Below are 23,106 nucleotides of genomic sequence, written 5' to 3'. Positions count from 1 at the left end.
ACATCTCACCACCATCCCCAGTCCTCTACTGTAGAATACATCTCACCACCATCCCCAGTCCTCTACTGTAGAATACATCTCACCACCATCCCTAGTCCTCTACTGTAGAATACATCTCACCACCATCCCCAGTCCTCTACTGTAGAATACATCTCACCACCATCCCCAGTCCTCTACTGTAGAATACATCTCACCACCATCCCCAGTCCTCTACTATAGAATACATCTCACCACCATCCCCAGTTCTCTATATGATGTCCTCTACTGTAGAATACATCTCACCACCATCCCCAGTCCTCTACTGTAGAATACATCTCACCACCATCCCCAGTCCTCTACTGTAGAATACATCTCACCACCATCCCCAGTCCTCTACTATAGAATACATCTCACCACCATCCCCAGTCCTCTACTGTAGAATACATCTCACCACCATCCCCAGTCCTCTACTGTAGAATACATCTCACCACCATCCCCAGTCCTCTACTAGAGAATACATCTCACCACCATCCCCAGTCCTCTACTGTAGAATACATCTCACCACCATCTCCAGTCCTCTACTGTAGAATACATCTCACCACCATCCCCAGTCCTCTACTATAGAATACATCTCACCACCATCCCCAGTCCTCTACTGTAGAATACATCTCACCACCATCCCCAGTCCTCTACTGTAGAATACATCTCACCACCATCCCCAGTCCTCTACTGTAGAATACATCTCATCACCATCCCCAGTCCTCTATATGATGTCCTCTACTGTAGAATACATCTCACCACCATCCCCAGTCCTCTACTGTAGAATACATCTCACCACCATCCCCAGTCCTCTACTGTAGAATACATCTCAACAATATCCCCAATCCTCTACTGTAGAATACATCTCACCACCATCTCCAGTCCTCTACTGTAGAATACATCTCACCACCATCCCCAGTCCTCTACTAGAGAATACATCTCACCACCATCCCCAGTCCTCTACTGTAGAATACATCTCACCACCATCTCCAATCCTCTACTGTAGAATACATCTCACCACCATCCCCAGTCCTCTACTGTAGAATACATCTCACCACCATCCCCAGTCCTCTACTATAGAATACATCTCACCACCATCCCCAGTTCTCTATATGATGTCCTCTAATGTAGAATACATCTCACCACCATCCCCAGTCCTCTACTGTAGAATACATCTCACCACCATCTCCAATCCTCTACTGTAGAATACATCTCACCACCATCCCCAGTCCTCTACTGTAGAATACATCTCACCACCATCCCCAGTCCTCTACTATAGAATACATCTCACCACCATCCCCAGTTCTCTATATGATGTCCTCTAATGTAGAATACATCTCACCACCATCCCCAGTCCTCTACTGTAGAATACATCTCACCACCATCCCCAGTCCTCTACTGTAGAATACATCTCACCACCATCCCCAGTCCTCTACTATAGAATACATCTCACCACCATCCCCAGTCCTCTACTGTAGAATACATCTCACCACCATCCCCAGTCCTCTACTGTAGAATACATCTCACCACCATCCCCAGTCCTCTACTAGAGAATACATCTCATCACCATCCCCAGTACTCTATATGATGTCCTCTACTGTAGAATACATCTCACCACCATCCCCAGTCCTCTACTAGAGAATACATCTCACCACCATCCCCAGTCCTCTACTAGAGAATACATCTCACCACCATCCCCAGTCCTCTACTAGAGAATACATCTCACCACCATCCCCAGTACTCTACTGTAGAATACATCTCACAACCATCCCCAGTCCTCTACTGTAGAATACATCTCACCACCATCCCCAGTCCTCTACTAGAGAATACATCTCACCACCATCCCCAGTCCTCTACTGTAGAATACATCTCACCACCATCCCCAGTCCTCTACTGTAGAATACATCTCACCACCATCCCCAGTCCTCTACTGTAGAATACATCTCACCACCATCCCCAGTCCTCTACTGTAGAATACATCTCACCACCATCCCCAGTCCTCTATATGATGTCCTCTACTGTAGAATACATCTCACCACCATCCCCAGTCTTCTACTGTAGAATACATCTCATCACCATCCCCAGTCCTCTATATGATGTCCTCTACTGTAGAATACATCTCACCACCATCCCCAGTCCTCTACTGTAGAATACATCTCACCACCATCCCCAGTCCTCTACTGTAGAATACATCTCACCACCATCCCCAGTCCTCTACTAGAGAATACATCTCACCACCATCCCCAGTCCTCTACTGTAGAATACATCTCACCACCATCCCCAGTCCTCTACTGTAGAATACATCTCACCACCATCCCCAGTCCTCTACTAGAGAATACATCTCACCACCATCCCCAGGCCTCTACTGTAGAATACATCTCACCACCATCCCAGTCCTCTACTGTAGAATACATCTCACCACCATCCCCAGTCCTCTACTGTAGAATACATCTCACCACCATCCCCAGTCCTCTACTGTAGAATACATCTCATCACCATCCCCAGTCCTCTATATGATGTCCTCTACTGTAGAATACATCTCACCACCATCCCCAATCCTCTACTGTAGAATACATCTCACCACCATCCCCAGTCCTCTACTGTAGAATACATCTCACCACCATCCCCAGTCCTCTACTGTAGAATACATCTCACCACCATCCCCAGTCCTCTACTGTAGAATACATCTCACCACCATCCCCTATCCTCTACTGTAGAATACATCTCACCACCATCCCCAGTCCTCTACTGTAGAATACATCTCATCACCATCCCCAGTCCTCTACTGTAGAATACATCTCACCACCATCCCCAGTCCTCTACTGTAGAATACATCTCACCACCATCCCCAGTCCTCTACTGTAGAATACATCTCACCACCATCCCCAGTCCTCTACTGTAGAATACATCTCACCACCATCCCCAGTCCTCTACTGTAGAATACATCTCACCACCATCCCTAGTCCTCTACTGTAGAATACATCTCACCACCATCCCCAGTCCTCTACTGTAGAATACATCTCACCACCATCCCCAGTCCTCTACTATAGAATACATCTCACCACCATCCCCAGTCCTCTACTGTAGAATACATCTCATCACCATCCCCAGTACTCTATATGATGTCCTCTACTGTAGAATACATCTCACCACCATCCCCAGTCATCTACTGTAGAATACATCTCACCACCATCCGCAGTACTCTACTGTAGAATACATCTCACCACCATCTCCAGTCCTCTACTGTAGAATACATCTCACCACCATCCCCAGTCCTCTATATGATGTCCTCTACTGTAGAATACATCTCACCACCATCCCCAGTACTCTACTGTTAGAATACATCTCACCACCATCCCCAGTCCTCTACTGTAGAATATATCTCACCACCATCCCCAGGCCTCTACTATAGAATACATCTCACCACCATCCCCAGTCCTCTACTGTAGAATACATCTCACCACCATCCCCAGGCCTCTACTAGAGAATACATCTCACCACCATCCCCAGTACTCTATATGATGTCCTCTACTGTAGAATACATCTCACCACCATCCCCAGTCCTCTACTGTAGAATACATCTCAACACCATCCCCAGTCCTCTACTAGAGAATACATCTCATCACCATCCCCAGTACTCTATATGATGTCCTCTACTGTAGAATACATCTCACCACCATCCCCAGTCCTCTACTGTAGAATACATCTCAACACCATCCCCAGTCCTCTACTAGAGAATACATCTCACCACCATCCCCAATCCTCTACTGTAGAATACATCTCACCACCATCCCCAATCCTCTACTAGAGAATACATCTCACCACCATCCCCAGTCCTCTACTGTAGAATACATCTCACCACCATCCCCAGTCCTCTACTGTAGAATACATCTCACCACCATCCCCAGTCCTCTACTGTAGAATACATCTCACCACCATCCCCAGTCCTCTATATGATGTCCTCTACTGTAGAATACATCTCACCACCATCCCCAGTCCTCTACGGTAGAATACATCTCACCACCATCCCCAGTCCTCTACTGTAGAATACATCTCACCACCATCCCCAGTCCTCTACTGTAGAATACACCTCACCACCATCCCCAGGCCTCTACTAGAGAATACATCTCACCACCATCCCCAGTCCTCTACTGTAGAATACATCTCACCACCATCCCCAGTCCTCTACTGTAGAATATATCTCACCACCATCCCCAATCCTCTACTAGAGAATACATCTCACCACCATCCCCAGTCCTCTACTGTAGAATACATCTCACCACCATCCCCAGTCCTCTACTGTAGAATACATCTCACCACCATCCCCAGTCCTCTACTGTAGAATACATCTCACCACCATCCCCAGTCCTCTATATGATGTCCTCTACTGTAGAATACATCTCACCACCATCCCCAGTCCTCTACTGTAGAATAGATCTCACCACCATCCCCAGTCCTCTACTGTAGAATACATCTCACCACCATTCCCAGTCCTCTATATGATGTCCTCTACTAGAGAATACATCTCACAACCATCCCCAGTCCTCTATATGATGTCCTCTACTAGAGAATACATCTCATCACCATCCCCAGTCCTCTATATGATGTCCTCTACTGTAGAATACATCTCACCACCATCCCCAGTCCTCTACTGTAGAATACATCTCACCACCATCTCCAGTCCTCTACTGTAGAATACATCTCACCACCATCCCAGTCCTCTACTGTAGAATACATCTCACCACCATCCCCAATCCTCTACTGTAGAATACATCTCACCACCATCCCCAGTCCTCTACTGTAGAATACATCTCACCACCATCCCCAGTCCTCTACTATAGAATACATCTCACCACCATCCCCAGTTCTCTATATGATGTCCTCTACTGTAGAATACATCTCACCACCATCCCCAGTCCTCTACTGTAGAATACATCTCACCACCATCCCCAGTCCTCTACTGTAGAATACATCTCACCACCATCCCCAGTCCTCTACTATAGAATACATCTCACCACCATCCCCAGTCCTCTACTGTAGAATACATCTCACCACCATCCCCAGTCCTCTACTGTAGAATACATCTCACCACCATCCCCAGTCCTCTACTAGAGAATACATCTCACCACCATCCCCAGTCCTCTACTGTAGAATACATCTCACCACCATCTCCAGTCCTCTACTGTAGAATACATCTCACCACCATCCCCAGTCCTCTACTATAGAATACATCTCACCACCATCCCCAGTCCTCTACTGTAGAATACATCTCACCACCATCCCCAGTCCTCTACTGTAGAATACATCTCACCACCATCCCCAGTCCTCTACTGTAGAATACATCTCATCACCATCCCCAGTCCTCTATATGATGTCCTCTACTGTAGAATACATCTCACCACCATCCCCAGTCCTCTACTGTAGAATACATCTCACCACCATCCCCAGTCCTCTACTGTAGAATACATCTCAACACCATCCCCAATCCTCTACTGTAGAATACATCTCACCACCATCTCCAGTCCTCTACTGTAGAATACATCTCACCACCATCCCCAGTCCTCTACTAGAGAATACATCTCACCACCATCCCCAGTCCTCTACTGTAGAATACATCTCACCACCATCCCCAGTCCTCTACTGTAGAATACATCTCACCACCATCTCCAATCCTCTACTGTAGAATACATCTCACCAACATCCCCAGTCCTCTACTGTAGAATACATCTCACCACCATCCCCAGTCCTCTACTATAGAATACATCTCACCACCATCCCCAGTTCTCTATATGATGTCCTCTAATGTAGAATACATCTCACCACCATCCCCAGTCCTCTACTGTAGAATACATCTCACCACCATCCCCAGTCCTCTACTGTAGAATACATCTCACCACCATCCCCAGTCCTCTACTATAGAATACATCTCACCACCATCCCCAGTCCTCTACTGTAGAATACATCTCACCACCATCCCCAGTCCTCTACTGTAGAATACATCTCACCACCATCCCCAGTCCTCTACTAGAGAATACATCTCATCACCATCCCCAGTACTCTATATGATGTCCTCTACTGTAGAATACATCTCACCACCATCCCCAGTCCTCTACTAGAGAATACATCTCACCACCATCCCCAGTCCTCTACTAGAGAATACATCTCACCACCATCCCCAGTCCTCTACTAGAGAATACATCTCACCACCATCCCCAGTACTCTACTGTAGAATACATCTCACAACCATCCCCAGTCCTCTACTGTAGAATACATCTCACCACCATCCCCAGTCCTCTACTAGAGAATACATCTCACCACCATCCCCAGTCCTCTACTGTAGAATACATCTCACCACCATCCCCAGTCCTCTACTGTAGAATACATCTCACCACCATCCCCAGTCCTCTACTGTAGAATACATCTCACCACCATCCCCAGTCCTCTACTGTAGAATACATCTCACCACCATCCCCAGTCCTCTATATGATGTCCTCTACTGTAGAATACATCTCACCACCATCCCCAGTCTTCTACTGTAGAATACATCTCATCACCATCCCCAGTCCTCTATATGATGTCCTCTACTGTAGAATACATCTCACCACCATCCCCAGTCCTCTACTGTAGAATACATCTCACCACCATCCCCAGTCCTCTACTGTAGAATACATCTCACCACCATCCCCAGTCCTCTACTAGAGAATACATCTCACCACCATCCCCAGTCCTCTACTGTAGAATACATCTCACCACCATCCCCAGTCCTCTACTGTAGAATACATCTCACCACCATCCCCAGTCCTCTACTAGAGAATACATCTCACCACCATCCCCAGGCCTCTACTGTAGAATACATCTCACCACCATCCCAGTCCTCTACTGTAGAATACATCTCACCACCATCCCCAGTCCTCTACTGTAGAATACATCTCACCACCATCCCCAGTCCTCTACTGTAGAATACATCTCATCACCATCCCCAGTCCTCTATATGATGTCCTCTACTGTAGAATACATCTCACCACCATCCCCAATCCTCTACTGTAGAATACATCTCACCACCATCCCCAGTCCTCTACTGTAGAATACATCTCACCACCATCCCCAGTCCTCTACTGTAGAATACATCTCACCACCATCCCCAGTCCTCTACTGTAGAATACATCTCACCACCATCCCCTATCCTCTACTGTAGAATACATCTCACCACCATCCCCAGTCCTCTACTGTAGAATACATCTCATCACCATCCCCAGTCCTCTACTGTAGAATACATCTCACCACCATCCCCAGTCCTCTACTGTAGAATACATCTCACCACCATCCCCAGTCCTCTACTGTAGAATACATCTCACCACCATCCCCAGTCCTCTACTGTAGAATACATCTCACCACCATCCCCAGTCCTCTACTGTAGAATACATCTCACCACCATCCCTAGTCCTCTACTGTAGAATACATCTCACCACCATCCCCAGTCCTCTACTGTAGAATACATCTCACCACCATCCCCAGTCCTCTACTATAGAATACATCTCACCACCATCCCCAGTCCTCTACTGTAGAATACATCTCATCACCATCCCCAGTACTCTATATGATGTCCTCTACTGTAGAATACATCTCACCACCATCCCCAGTTATCTACTGTAGAATACATCTCACCACCATCCCCAGTACTCTACTGTAGAATACATCTCACCACCATCTCCAGTCCTCTACTGTAGAATACATCTCACCACCATCCCCAGTCCTCTATATGATGTCCTCTACTGTAGAATACATCTCACCACCATCCCCAGTACTCTACTGTAGAATACATCTCACCACCATCCCCAGTACTCTACTGTTAGAATACATCTCACCACCATCCCCAGTCCTCTACTGTAGAATATATCTCACCACCATCCCCAGGCCTCTACTATAGAATACATCTCACCACCATCCCCAGTCCTCTACTGTAGAATACATCTCACCACCATCCCCAGGCCTCTACTAGAGAATACATCTCACCACCATCCCCAGTACTCTATATGATGTCCTCTACTGTAGAATACATCTCACCACCATCCCCAGTCCTCTACTGTAGAATACATCTCAACACCATCCCCAGTCCTCTACTAGAGAATACATCTCATCACCATCCCCAGTACTCTATATGATGTCCTCTACTGTAGAATACATCTCACCACCATCCCCAGTCCTCTACTGTAGAATACATCTCACCACCATCCCCAGTCCTCTATATGATGTCCTCTACTGTAGAATACACCTCACCACCATCCCCAGGCCTCTACTATAGAATACATCTCACCACCATCCCCAGTCCTCTACTGTAGAATACATCTCACCACCATTCCCAGTCCTCTATATGATGTCCTCTACTAGAGAATACATCTCACAACCATCCCCAGTCCTCTATATGATGTCCTCTACTAGAGAATACATCTCATCACCATCCCCAGTCCTCTATATGATGTCCTCTACTGTAGAATACATCTCACCACCATCCCCAGTCCTCTACTGTAGAATACATCTCACCACCATCTCCAGTCCTCTACTGTAGAATACATCTCACCACCATCCCAGTCCTCTACTGTAGAATACATCTCACCACCATCCCCAATCCTCTACTGTAGAATACATCTCACCACCATCCCCAGTCCTCTACTGTAGAATACATCTCACCACCATCCCCAGTCCTCTACTATAGAATACATCTCACCACCATCCCCAGTTCTCTATATGATGTCCTCTACTGTAGAATACATCTCACCACCATCCCCAGTCCTCTACTGTAGAATACATCTCACCACCATCCCCAGTCCTCTACTGTAGAATACATCTCACCACCATCCCCAGTCCTCTACTATAGAATACATCTCACCACCATCCCCAGTCCTCTACTGTAGAATACATCTCACCACCATCCCCAGTCCTCTACTGTAGAATACATCTCACCACCATCCCCAGTCCTCTACTAGAGAATACATCTCACCACCATCCCCAGTCCTCTACTGTAGAATACATCTCACCACCATCTCCAGTCCTCTACTGTAGAATACATCTCACCACCATCCCCAGTCCTCTACTATAGAATACATCTCACCACCATCCCCAGTCCTCTACTGTAGAATACATCTCACCACCATCCCCAGTCCTCTACTGTAGAATACATCTCACCACCATCCCCAGTCCTCTACTGTAGAATACATCTCATCACCATCCCCAGTCCTCTATATGATGTCCTCTACTGTAGAATACATCTCACCACCATCCCCAGTCCTCTACTGTAGAATACATCTCACCACCATCCCCAGTCCTCTACTGTAGAATACATCTCAACACCATCCCCAATCCTCTACTGTAGAATACATCTCACCACCATCTCCAGTCCTCTACTGTAGAATACATCTCACCACCATCCCCAGTCCTCTACTAGAGAATACATCTCACCACCATCCCCAGTCCTCTACTGTAGAATACATCTCACCACCATCCCCAGTCCTCTACTGTAGAATACATCTCACCACCATCTCCAATCCTCTACTGTAGAATACATCTCACCAACATCCCCAGTCCTCTACTGTAGAATACATCTCACCACCATCCCCAGTCCTCTACTATAGAATACATCTCACCACCATCCCCAGTTCTCTATATGATGTCCTCTAATGTAGAATACATCTCACCACCATCCCCAGTCCTCTACTGTAGAATACATCTCACCACCATCCCCAGTCCTCTACTGTAGAATACATCTCACCACCATCCCCAGTCCTCTACTATAGAATACATCTCACCACCATCCCCAGTCCTCTACTGTAGAATACATCTCACCACCATCCCCAGTCCTCTACTGTAGAATACATCTCACCACCATCCCCAGTCCTCTACTAGAGAATACATCTCATCACCATCCCCAGTACTCTATATGATGTCCTCTACTGTAGAATACATCTCACCACCATCCCCAGTCCTCTACTAGAGAATACATCTCACCACCATCCCCAGTCCTCTACTAGAGAATACATCTCACCACCATCCCCAGTCCTCTACTAGAGAATACATCTCACCACCATCCCCAGTACTCTACTGTAGAATACATCTCACAACCATCCCCAGTCCTCTACTGTAGAATACATCTCACCACCATCCCCAGTCCTCTACTAGAGAATACATCTCACCACCATCCCCAGTCCTCTACTGTAGAATACATCTCACCACCATCCCCAGTCCTCTACTGTAGAATACATCTCACCACCATCCCCAGTCCTCTACTGTAGAATACATCTCACCACCATCCCCAGTCCTCTACTGTAGAATACATCTCACCACCATCCCCAGTCCTCTATATGATGTCCTCTACTGTAGAATACATCTCACCACCATCCCCAGTCTTCTACTGTAGAATACATCTCATCACCATCCCCAGTCCTCTATATGATGTCCTCTACTGTAGAATACATCTCACCACCATCCCCAGTCCTCTACTGTAGAATACATCTCACCACCATCCCCAGTCCTCTACTGTAGAATACATCTCACCACCATCCCCAGTCCTCTACTAGAGAATACATCTCACCACCATCCCCAGTCCTCTACTGTAGAATACATCTCACCACCATCCCCAGTCCTCTACTGTAGAATACATCTCACCACCATCCCCAGTCCTCTACTAGAGAATACATCTCACCACCATCCCCAGGCCTCTACTGTAGAATACATCTCACCACCATCCCAGTCCTCTACTGTAGAATACATCTCACCACCATCCCCAGTCCTCTACTGTAGAATACATCTCACCACCATCCCCAGTCCTCTACTGTAGAATACATCTCATCACCATCCCCAGTCCTCTATATGATGTCCTCTACTGTAGAATACATCTCACCACCATCCCCAATCCTCTACTGTAGAATACATCTCACCACCATCCCCAGTCCTCTACTGTAGAATACATCTCACCACCATCCCCAGTCCTCTACTGTAGAATACATCTCACCACCATCCCCAGTCCTCTACTGTAGAATACATCTCACCACCATCCCCTATCCTCTACTGTAGAATACATCTCACCACCATCCCCAGTCCTCTACTGTAGAATACATCTCATCACCATCCCCAGTCCTCTACTGTAGAATACATCTCACCACCATCCCCAGTCCTCTACTGTAGAATACATCTCACCACCATCCCCAGTCCTCTACTGTAGAATACATCTCACCACCATCCCCAGTCCTCTACTGTAGAATACATCTCACCACCATCCCCAGTCCTCTACTGTAGAATACATCTCACCACCATCCCTAGTCCTCTACTGTAGAATACATCTCACCACCATCCCCAGTCCTCTACTGTAGAATACATCTCACCACCATCCCCAGTCCTCTACTATAGAATACATCTCACCACCATCCCCAGTCCTCTACTGTAGAATACATCTCATCACCATCCCCAGTACTCTATATGATGTCCTCTACTGTAGAATACATCTCACCACCATCCCCAGTTATCTACTGTAGAATACATCTCACCACCATCCCCAGTACTCTACTGTAGAATACATCTCACCACCATCTCCAGTCCTCTACTGTAGAATACATCTCACCACCATCCCCAGTCCTCTATATGATGTCCTCTACTGTAGAATACATCTCACCACCATCCCCAGTACTCTACTGTAGAATACATCTCACCACCATCCCCAGTACTCTACTGTTAGAATACATCTCACCACCATCCCCAGTCCTCTACTGTAGAATATATCTCACCACCATCCCCAGGCCTCTACTATAGAATACATCTCACCACCATCCCCAGTCCTCTACTGTAGAATACATCTCACCACCATCCCCAGGCCTCTACTAGAGAATACATCTCACCACCATCCCCAGTACTCTATATGATGTCCTCTACTGTAGAATACATCTCACCACCATCCCCAGTCCTCTACTGTAGAATACATCTCAACACCATCCCCAGTCCTCTACTAGAGAATACATCTCATCACCATCCCCAGTACTCTATATGATGTCCTCTACTGTAGAATACATCTCACCACCATCCCCAGTCCTCTACTGTAGAATACATCTCAACACCATCCCCAGTCCTCTACTAGAGAATACATCTCACCACCATCCCCAATCCTCTACTGTAGAATACATCTCACCACCATCCCCAATCCTCTACTAGAGAATACATCTCACCACCATCCCCAGTCCTCTACTGTAGAATACATCTCACCACCATCCCCAGTCCTCTACTGTAGAATACATCTCACCACCATCCCCAGTCCTCTACTGTAGAATACATCTCACCACCATCCCCAGTCCTCTATATGATGTCCTCTACTGTAGAATACATCTCACCACCATCCCCAGTCCTCTACTGTAGAATACATCTCACCACCATCCCCAGTCCTCTACTGTAGAATACATCTCACCACCATCCCCAGTCCTCTACTGTAGAATACACCTCACCACCATCCCCAGGCCTCTACTAGAGAATACATCTCACCACCATCCCCAGTCCTCTACTGTAGAATACATCTCACCACCATCCCCAGTCCTCTACTGTAGAATATATCTCACCACCATCCCCAATCCTCTACTAGAGAATACATCTCACCACCATCCCCAGTCCTCTACTGTAGAATACATCTCACCACCATCCCCAGTCCTCTACTGTAGAATACATCTCACCACCATCCCCAGTCCTCTACTGTAGAATACATCTCACCACCATCCCCAGTCCTCTATATGATGTCCTCTACTGTAGAATACATCTCACCACCATCCCCAGTCCTCTACTGTAGAATACATCTCACCACCATCCCCAGTCCTCTACTGTAGAATACATCTCACCACCATCCCCAGTCCTCTACTGTAGAATACACCTCACCACCATCCCCAGGCCTCTACTAGAGAATACATCTCACCACCATCCCCAGTACTCTACTGTTAGAATACATCTCACCACCATCCCCAGTCCTCTACTGTAGAATATATCTCACCACCATCCCCAGGCCTCTACTATAGAATACATCTCACCACCATCCCCAGTCCTCTACTGTAGAATACATCTCACCACCATCCCCAGGCCTCTACTAGAGAATACATCTCACCACCATCCCCAGTACTCTATATGATGTCCTCTACTGTAGAATACATCTCACCACCATCCCCAGTCCTCTACTGTAGAATACATCTCAACACCATCCCCAGTCCTCTACTAGAGAATACATCTCATCACCATCCCCAGTACTCTATATGATGTCCTCTACTGTAGAATACATCTCACCACCATCCCCAGTCCTCTACTGTAGAATACATCTCAACACCATCCCCAGTCCTCTACTAGAGAATACATCTCACCACCATCCCCAATCCTCTACTGTAGAATACATCTCACCACCATCCCCAATCCTCTACTAGAGAATACATCTCACCACCATCCCCAGTCCTCTACTGTAGAATACATCTCACCACCATCCCCAGTCCTCTACTGTAGAATACATCTCACCACCATCCCCAGTCCTCTACTGTAGAATACATCTCACCACCATCCCCAGTCCTCTATATGATGTCCTCTACTGTAGAATACATCTCACCACCATCCCCAGTCCTCTACTGTAGAATACATCTCACCACCATCCCCAGTACTCTACTGTAGAATACATCTCACCACCATCCCCAATCCTCTACTGTAGAATACATCTCACCACCATCCCCAATCCTCTACTGTAGAATACATCTCACCACCATCCCCAGTCCTCTACTGTAGAATACACCTCACCACCATCCCCAGGCCTCTACTAGAGAATACATCTCACCACCATCCCCAGTCCTCTATATGATGTCCTCTACTGTAGAATACACCTCACCACCATCCCCAGGCCTCTACTATAGAATACATCTCACCACCATCCCCAGTCCTCTACTGTAGAATACATCTCAACACCATCCCCAGTCCTCTACTAGAGAATACATCTCACCACCATCCCCAGTCCTCTACTGTAGAATACATCTCACCACCATCCCCAGTCCTCTACTGTAGAATACATCTCACCACCATCCCCAGTCCTCTATATGATGTCCTCTACTGTAGAATACATCTCACCACCATCCCCAGTCCTCTACTGTAGAATACATCTCACCACCATCCCCAGTCCTCTACTGTAGAATACATCTCACCACCATCCCCAGTCCTCTACTGTAGAATACACCTCACCACCATCCCCAGGCCTCTACTAGAGAATACATCTCACCACCATCCCCAGTCCTCTATATGATGTCCTCTACTGTAGAATACACCTCACCACCATCCCCAGGCCTCTACCATAGAATACATCTCACCACCATCCCCAGTCCTCTACTGTAGAATACATCTCACCACCATCCCCAGTCCTCTACTGTAGAATACATCTCACCACCATCCCCAGTCCTCTACTGTAGAATACATCTCACCACCATCCCCAATCCTCTACTATAGAATACATCTCATCACAATCCCCAGTCCTCTACTATAGAATACATCTCACCACCATCCCCAGTACTCTACTAGAGAATACATCTCACCACCATCCCCAGTCCTCTATATGATGTCCTCTACTGTAGAATACATCTCACCACCATCCCCAGGCCTCTACTATAGAATACATCTCACCACCATCCCCAGTCCTCTACTGTAGAATACATCTCACCACCATCCCCAGGCCTCTACTAGAGAATACATCTCACCACCATCCCCTAAGACTGTCTTGCAGAAATCTGCCACATCCGGTCCAGAAACAACCCCCGTAGAAATGGATTTATATGGCTGCAGTGCCACTTTAATAAGCTAAATTGAATTTTACCATCTAGGCTTATACATACCAGTCCTGTCTTTATGGGTAAGATCTTCAACTTGTTTTTGGACCTTCAGCTCTACCTGGTTCTAGGCTTCAGTTTAGGCCTATGTTGAGTCAATAGTTATTACTATACTACCACAGCTTCCAGATGTCTCTGAATGCAGCACTTTGCTGAAGCTATTATTGTGTTATATGTAAAAAACTATATATTTTGAAGATAAAATGAATTCCAAAACCATGAATCAACTGGCTATCAGGCATCAGTGTGTCGAACTGCTTTGCTTTATCTTGGCCAAGTCGCAGTTGTAAATGAGAACTTGTTCTCAACTTGCCTACCTGGTTAAATAAAGGTGAAATATATATGTATTTATTTTTATTTTAAAATCAGGTAAATCAATGAAGAATCAATGACACAAACTCCTTATCTCTTCAACAAATGCTTGACTGTACTAACTTACAATTCACATTGCTCATTATCATGCCTATGGAAACCATATTGTGCAGCATGCCAAAATCCTAGACAAATATATATATATATATATTAGCATTTTGTCATGCTGCACAATATGGTTTCCATAGGCATGATAAGGAGCAATGTGAATTGTAAGTTAGTACAGTATATATATATACTGTATATATATACGTATATACTATATATATACTATATATATATAGTATATATAGTATATATAGTATATATATAGTATATACGTATATACGTATATATATATACTATATATATATAGTATATACGTATATACTATATATTATATATATATAGTAGTATATATATATAGTATATATATATATGCTGTACTAACTTACAATTCACATTGCTCATTATCATGTATATATATATATATTTGTAAGATAATCCTAGTATAATTTAGACATTTAAATGACAATAGTTAGGGCTTAAACATAATATAACAAAATTGTAATCGATCCATTTAAATAGTGATCTGAGGGAAACAGTCGGACAAGATCTGTTTGAAGGGGCACACGTGTGTAAATAGTGGTGAAAAACAACGGGTTCAGTTTGTAACGTGGGCTCTCTTTTTTTCCTCAAGAAATGTTATGGCTTTAGGGATTACGTGTCATATGTAGTAAATAAGCGATAGAACATATTTTTTTGAAGGGCTTCTCTTTAGAGAAGGCACGGCACGAGTGTCTTGAAAGGTTTTTTTTATTGTTTACTACCACCCAAGTGGTTACAAATTCTTCATCTTAAAAGGACTGTGAATTTCTCACAATTTACTAAAAAAGCCACGCGTAATCAAATGAAAGACACCTAAGAGGCATAAAGTCGTTGGTGCGTAAATATTCACATTGTAGCTTCTTATATCCTCACTCTCTTTCGTGATAAATTATAAATACGTTACGTAAGTAATACATTGATAATACTATATATTAATTGTGTTGTTTGTATGAAGGTGTGTTGCGTAAATAGAGCCTATGCATAAAAAAGAGAAGGGAGACGGTTTGAAAAGTTGACAACGGCTGAACATGTGAGAATACATTATTGCAACACAACTCATTCGATTGAAAAAAGTGTATTCAAGATATTTTACGAGAATGCTCCAGCATGTTAGACTGAAAACAGTCCATTGTAATGTATCCCTTAAATCCACGAGAATACACCTAAACCTCCTTTTATCCATACCAATGAATGACAAATGTGTGTATTTCGAGATGGATTCAATGATTGTAATTGGAGTATAGGGACCGTAACAGTTGGGGCTGTATTTGACCAGGTGTGATGAAGCCAAGAGATGATTCAAAAGGAAACATCCTCAACTAGGAGGACTTCTCTTTCTGTTCATAGAAGTAGGTGTCGTTACCAAATTATACCCATTTGTCGAAATTAATGGATCCATTATAAGGCGGTTAACCTCCTACGGTGAGCAAACATTCTTGGCTGTGCTGTCCTAAGAGAGGTTTGACAATTTTCTCGATGTTTTCTATCCGATTGAAAGCTTTAATTTGTTCCTAAATACCTTGAAAATATTTTGTAGTGATATTATTTATCTAATCTATAAGTGAGTTATTAGTCAAAAGAAAAGTTGTTTAATTGCAATTTTCTCGTCAGACGTTGAGAAAATCGTTTTAATTGAATCTACAATCGGGTCACACCTTGTTAACACCAGCATTAGCCTTGCTTTACATTCGCTAATTGTTGATTTACATTTGCGACTACATAGCATCTTTTATGGCTGTTGTCCGTGGGTTTAGGGACACTGTAGCCAATGCTGGAGCATTTGATATAAAACCTGGAGCTTCCAAAGCTCTCCCCAGTCACTCCAACTTCGGACTTCGACTGCATGCTAGAGAACAAGACACAGATGCTCCAAGAACCCACAACAAGAACCATGCGCCATTACTTTATCTCTGAGATGTTACCTGTCGCGATAATCACTGCCATTGTCACGTTAGTGAGCGTGGCTGCTGCAAGACCATCATTAAATTATTTGGAAAGCCACTTTTCCACGGAGAACGAGTCTGAAGAAGTACGTTCTGCAGCTATCAAGAGGCTGCTGGAGGTGTTTGGGATGGAGGACGCTCCTCTCCTCCGGGGCGACAAGCAGCCGCCTCAGTACATGGTTGACCTGTACAACACTGTCGCAGATGTGGACGGCGTTACCAAGGACCCCTACATTCTGGAGGGGAATACAGTGCGCAGCTTCTTCGACAAACGTAATATTTTGATATTTTAACCTCGACCCTGTCGATAGATCAGTTATATTAGGTTAGCCCTATACCTGTATCGCTATTGCACCCGCCAGTCCTATTACTCACAGTATGCAATGTTTACAAATAATTAGTATTTTACGCATGATATTACGCACGTAGTATTAGGCTCACATTTGAAGTCTATCAGGGCACTTTTGCGTACTCATTTTGACAATAAGTATTATCCTTCCCGCACACAGTGCACAGTGAACAAATTGAGTTCCTGTTCAACTTGTCCATGGTGTCCAGGAGTGAGAAGGTTCTAACCGCGGAACTCCATCTCTTCAAGCTGCGGCCTCAGGCTTCTGCGACATTCAACAGTTATCACTTCTGTCAGGTATACAACTCAATGTGACCCATTTATATATGTATATAGGCAGACATGCAGAGACTCAACTGTCCTTTAACTCCTCAAAAGTAAGTTATGCAAAGCTAATGATGAGTTCATTCATTCCCTACAGGTCAGTGTCTACCAGCTTCTGGATAGCAGCAAAATGAACATTACTCAGGGGAAGAAGTTGCTGTCTTCCAGACTGATCCCTGTCCACTCCACTGGCTGGGAAGTGTTCACCATTACACAAGCTGTAAGTATCCCATTCATCCATCCATCCACCCACCCGTCCACCATCCATCCATCCATCCATCCACCCCTAACCCCAAAATAACTCTCTCCCTATAAAGGTGCGTTCCTGGATGGCTGTTGAGGGCAATAACCTGGGTCTTCTGGTCACAGTGCAGACCCTGGGAGGAAGCCAGATGGATAAGAAGGTGGTGCGTTTTTCTTCGGGCCGTAACCACCATAAAAGCAAGCAGCCCATGCTGGTGCTGTTCACTGACGATGGCCGCCGTGCAGCCGCTCTGGATAATACAGTCAAAGGTAGCCTAACACACTATCGAGTTATTATCAATGTGTTATTACTGTATTACTAACACACTATCGAGTTATTATCAATGTGTTATTACTGTATTACTACCACACTATCGAGTTGATATCAATGTGTTATTACTGTATTACTAACACACTATCGAGTTATTATCAATGTGTTATTACTGTATTACTACCACACTATCGAGTTATTATCAATGTGTTATTACTGTATTACTAACACACTATCGAGTTATTATCAATGTGTTATTACTGTATTACTAACACACTATCGAGTTATTATTAATGTGTTATTACTGTATTACTAACACACTATCAAGTTATTATCAATGTGTTATTACTGTATTACTAACACACTATCGAGTTATTATCAATGTGTTATTACTGTATTACTAACACACTATCGAGTTATTATCACTGTGTTATTACTGTATTACTGGTGTATTAACACAACATGATGGTCTCTGTCATAATACATCATCGGTTATTTGTACTTTTATCAGTATTACTACTCTATTTTTTCTGTTGACCCTAATATCAATAGTAAATCATCTTAATTGAGCGTGTATTCAGTTCAAATGGAACCACATTTCCCAAACCGACTCTACATTTTCCCTATCCAGATCCCAATGAGAGCCCAGCTGTCCCCGGCCTGCCCAACCTCCCCAACGCCCCAGACTTCCACCGCAGCACCCGCTCCCTGGACTATGACGAGGACGAAGAGAAGATGACGTGCCAGCGCATGCCACTCTACGTGGACTTCGAGGAGATCGGCTGGTCCGGGTGGATCGTGTCGCCTCGGGGGTACAATGCCTACCACTGCAAGGGCTCCTGCCCCTTCCCCCTGGGCCAGAACATGAGACCCACTAACCACGCCACCGTCCAGTCTATCATCAACGCTCTGAAGCTGACTAAAGGCATTGAGACGCCGTGCTGCGTGCCAGACAAGCTCTTCTCCATCAACCTGCTGTATTTTGATGATGATGAGAATGTGGTGCTGAAGCAGTATGATGACATGGTGGCAGGAAGCTGCGGCTGCCATTGAGCTGGACGGGGGGGGGGGGGGGGGGGGGTGACTGTGTCAAACCAAGATGGCTGACGCAGAGCAGCAGTGGGTCTCATTCAGGAGGGCACAACGTTGCAAACCTCACAGATAGAAATGTCTTGTATAGAGCTCACACCATTCTACATGACGGAGAATGATGTTTGTTAGATGTGCTATATTTCTATCTGATTGTACTGTAATCTTGCACTTAACTGAATGTGACTGTGCTCTGTGTGGATGGATGACTGCCACAGGACTGGTGATGTACAACGCTGACCAAGCTGTATTGTGTAAAAGCAAAGGAGGACAAATATTCAAATCAGATTTCAGTCTAGGTGTTGGTATAAAACTGCCTCTTACACTCAGCGATGAAGATGAAGCAGTATGCAGGCAGAGTCCTACGTGTAACATATGTACATAGGTAGAAATTATAATATATGACAGGGCATGACTTGATTTCCTGTGACAGATGTAAATGTGTATATTATATGATTGATGATTGTTAACTATTATAACATTTTAATAAATTGTGAGAGAAAAAAATAATAATTGTTTGTTTGACGGAATGAGTATACTGAGAAACATCAACTATGACGTACTGTAGGTACATTCCACTAATATCAAGAAGGGGGCCTTCTATATTTAGAAAACCTTCCTAGCTACATCCATGGCTTGCCTGATGAATACAGCAGACCGCTGCTGTCCTATCTATCCTACATGCCGGTGTAGTCGTACAGATGATGGCACCTTGCTGGAGAACAGAAAGCAACATACGTCACAGCTGTCTTCATTACAACAGGTTAGATGAAGCCTTGAAAGGAGAAAAACAGTGACCTAAACTGGGGCAGGTTTGCTCTGTTCTGTGTGTGAATTTCTTTATACCAAAGTCACTGTCAGACTGATTCAGTGATTAGTAATTAAGGATGTCCAGCAATATACAGGAATATATAATGCTATATGCTATAATTATATAATCTATGATATATACTATATATACAAATGTATGTGGACACCCCTTCAAAATAGTGAATTCGGCTATTTCAGCCACACCCGTTGCTGACAGGTGTATAAAATCGAGCACACCGCCATGCAATCTCCATAGACAAACACTGGCAGTAGAATGGCCTTACTGAAGAGCTCAGTGACTTTCAACGTGGCACCGTCATAGGATGCCACCTTTCCAACAAGTCAGTTTGTCAAATTTCTGCCCTGCTAGAGCTGCCCCGGTCAACTGTAAGTGCTGTTATTGTGAAGTGGAAACATCTAGGAGCAAAAACAGCTCAGCCGTGAAGTGGTAGGCCACACAAGCTCACAGAACATGACCGCCAAGTGCTGAAGCGTGTAAAAATCGTCTGTCCTCGGTTGCAACACTCACTACCGAGTTATAAACTGCCTCTGGAAGCAAGGTCAGCACAATAACTGTTTGTCGGGAGCGTCATGTAATGTGTTTCCATGGACGAGCAGCCGCACTCAAGCCTAAGATCACCATGAGCAATGCCAAGCGTCGGCTGGAGTGGTGTAAAGCTAGCCACCTTTGTACTCTGGAGCAGTGGAAATGCATTCTCTGGAGTGATGAATCACGCTTCACCATCTGGCAGTCCGACGTCCGAATCTGGGTTTGGCGAATGCCAGTAGAATGCTACCTGCCCCAATGCATAGTGCCAACTGTAAAGTTTGGTGGAGAAGGAATAATTGTCTGGGGCTGTTTTTTGTCGTTCGATAAGCAGGTGTCTAGATAGTCCGTCTGTAGATGCTCTACAAATGGTCACACTATCAACAAACTATCTGTTGATTAGCAACTGATTGCTAAGGGTAGGTTTAGAATAATGGGTAAGGGTTAAGTTTAAGTTTAGGATAAGGGTTAGGGTTAGGGTTAGTAGATAGTTGAAATGTTACTGATAGTCTCCAGACTATCCAAATAAAGTGTTACTGATATACAGTATAATATATATATATATATATATATATATCACACATTATGCGATAATAGAATTCTTATAATTAGCATTATATGCTATAATGCATCTGTATAGGTGACCGTGTGTACTGTAGCAGTGTACACATACGGCTATGCACAGACACTATCTGACCATTAGGAAGGAATTTACTTTTCACAGACTGACTGTCCTGCTTTTCAAACTGTATGTAAAACCAATTAAATAGGCAGGTAAAAGACAATTAAATAGTCAGGTAAAATATAATTAAATAGTCAGGTAAAATACAATTAAATAGTCAGGTAAAATACAATTAAATAGTCAGGTAAACTTACGTTGTGTTTTGACATTTCCCATTAACTTACATTGTGTTTTTTCATTTCCCATGAACTTACATTATGTTTTGTCATTTCCCATTAACTTACATTGTGTTATTGATTGGGTACTATTGCTTCTCTACATTCACATCATCATGTGATAATGTATGTCAACAATATACATGGATCACCTGGTACTACTTACTTGCCTACTTAATTTAGGAAATATTATAACCATGTCATAAATGACCGTACCATAACCATCAATGACATCAACAAGTAGGCCTAACTCATGTGAGAGCAATATTAGCACCCCGCATCTTGGACCAATGCAGTCTCAGTCCCTGAGTCTAAAATGCATTATTTCTTAACCCAACTTCTCAGGTCCACATTTTAGCAGATGCTTTTATCCAGAGCAACTTACAGGAGCAAATATGGTTAAGTACATTGCTCAAGGGCACATTGGCAGATTTTCCACATAGTCAACTCAAGGATTCAAACCAGCAACCATACAGATACTGGCGCAATGCTCTTAACCGCCAGGTTACCTGCTGCCCAGTAGTAAATAGTTGAATTCACCTGAAGTTATTTCAGTCTTTGAGGCACCAGTGATTGGAAACAATCAATCAACGAGTCAGCCGGCCAGGTACTAAGCTGTGACATGACTCACAGTTAGATGCTATCAGAAACACCATGACAGGCTCTGTCTGTTACACATCATGGAGGAAGACCAAGAACCCATGAAGATGGAAAAAGAGCAATGTGCATCCTAAATGGTACCCTATTCCCTTTATAGTGCACTACTTTTCACCGGGACAGATAGAGTTCTGGTCAAAAGTAGTGCACTATATAAGGAATAGGTTGCCATTTTGGACGAATACCAGACTTTACACATCACCGCTGGTTACATAATAAGAGATCACAGCACAGGATGGGAATGGACATGCATCAGAACTGTGAGAAAACAATCTAGTATCTTTGAGTTAATACCGCACCATACAGGTGATAAATCTCACTTGACTTGGTTAACTATGACATCGTAAATCACTCTCACTAGGCATCAGTTTTCACCAACATACATTTGATCAATCAGTCTTGCGATTAAAATCAAATCAAATCAAATTGTTTTTGTCACATGCGCCGAATATAACAGATGTAGACCTTACAGTGAAATGCTTACTTACAAGACTTTAACCAACAGTGCAGTTTTAAGAAAAATACCTAAAATAATTAAGAAATAAAAGTAACAAATAATTAAAGAGCAGCAGTAAAATAACAATAGCAAGGCTATATACAGGGGGTACCGGTACAGAGTCAATGTGCGG

The 23,106-nt window shown here is 44.3% G+C and overlaps 1 protein-coding gene across 1 annotated transcript; it reads left to right on the top strand.

Moving 5' to 3' along the window:
- Nucleotides 1-16,581: 16,581 nt before the first annotated feature.
- Nucleotides 16,582-19,531, top strand: LOC129814550 (bone morphogenetic protein 2-like). Its single transcript, XM_055867725.1, has 5 exons — nt 16,582-17,563; nt 17,800-17,936; nt 18,061-18,183; nt 18,281-18,476; nt 19,109-19,531. The coding sequence occupies exons 1-5, from the start codon at nt 17,191-17,193 to the stop codon at nt 19,528-19,530; spliced, it is 1,251 nt and encodes a 416-aa protein (XP_055723700.1). The 5' UTR covers nt 16,582-17,190; the 3' UTR covers nt 19,531.
- Nucleotides 19,532-23,106: the final 3,575 nt, after the last annotated feature.

This window comes from Salvelinus fontinalis, chromosome 17 (genome assembly GCF_029448725.1).
Source record: "Salvelinus fontinalis isolate EN_2023a chromosome 17, ASM2944872v1, whole genome shotgun sequence".
Taxonomy (NCBI): Eukaryota; Metazoa; Chordata; class Actinopteri; order Salmoniformes; family Salmonidae; genus Salvelinus; species Salvelinus fontinalis.
Note: the sequence above shows the minus strand (reverse complement) of the source record. Positions and strands in the feature narration are given on the sequence as shown.

Coding starts and splice junctions, on each gene's coding strand:
- LOC129814550 (XM_055867725.1), top strand. CDS start 17,191: ATGCTAGAGAACAAGACACAGATGCTCCAAGAACCCACAACAAGAACC. Junction 17,564..17,799: donor GCGCAGCTTCTTCGACAAAC/GTAATATTTTGA, acceptor TCCCGCACACAG/TGCACAGTGAACAAATTGAG. Junction 18,184..18,280: donor TGTTCACCATTACACAAGCT/GTAAGTATCCCA, acceptor CTCCCTATAAAG/GTGCGTTCCTGGATGGCTGT.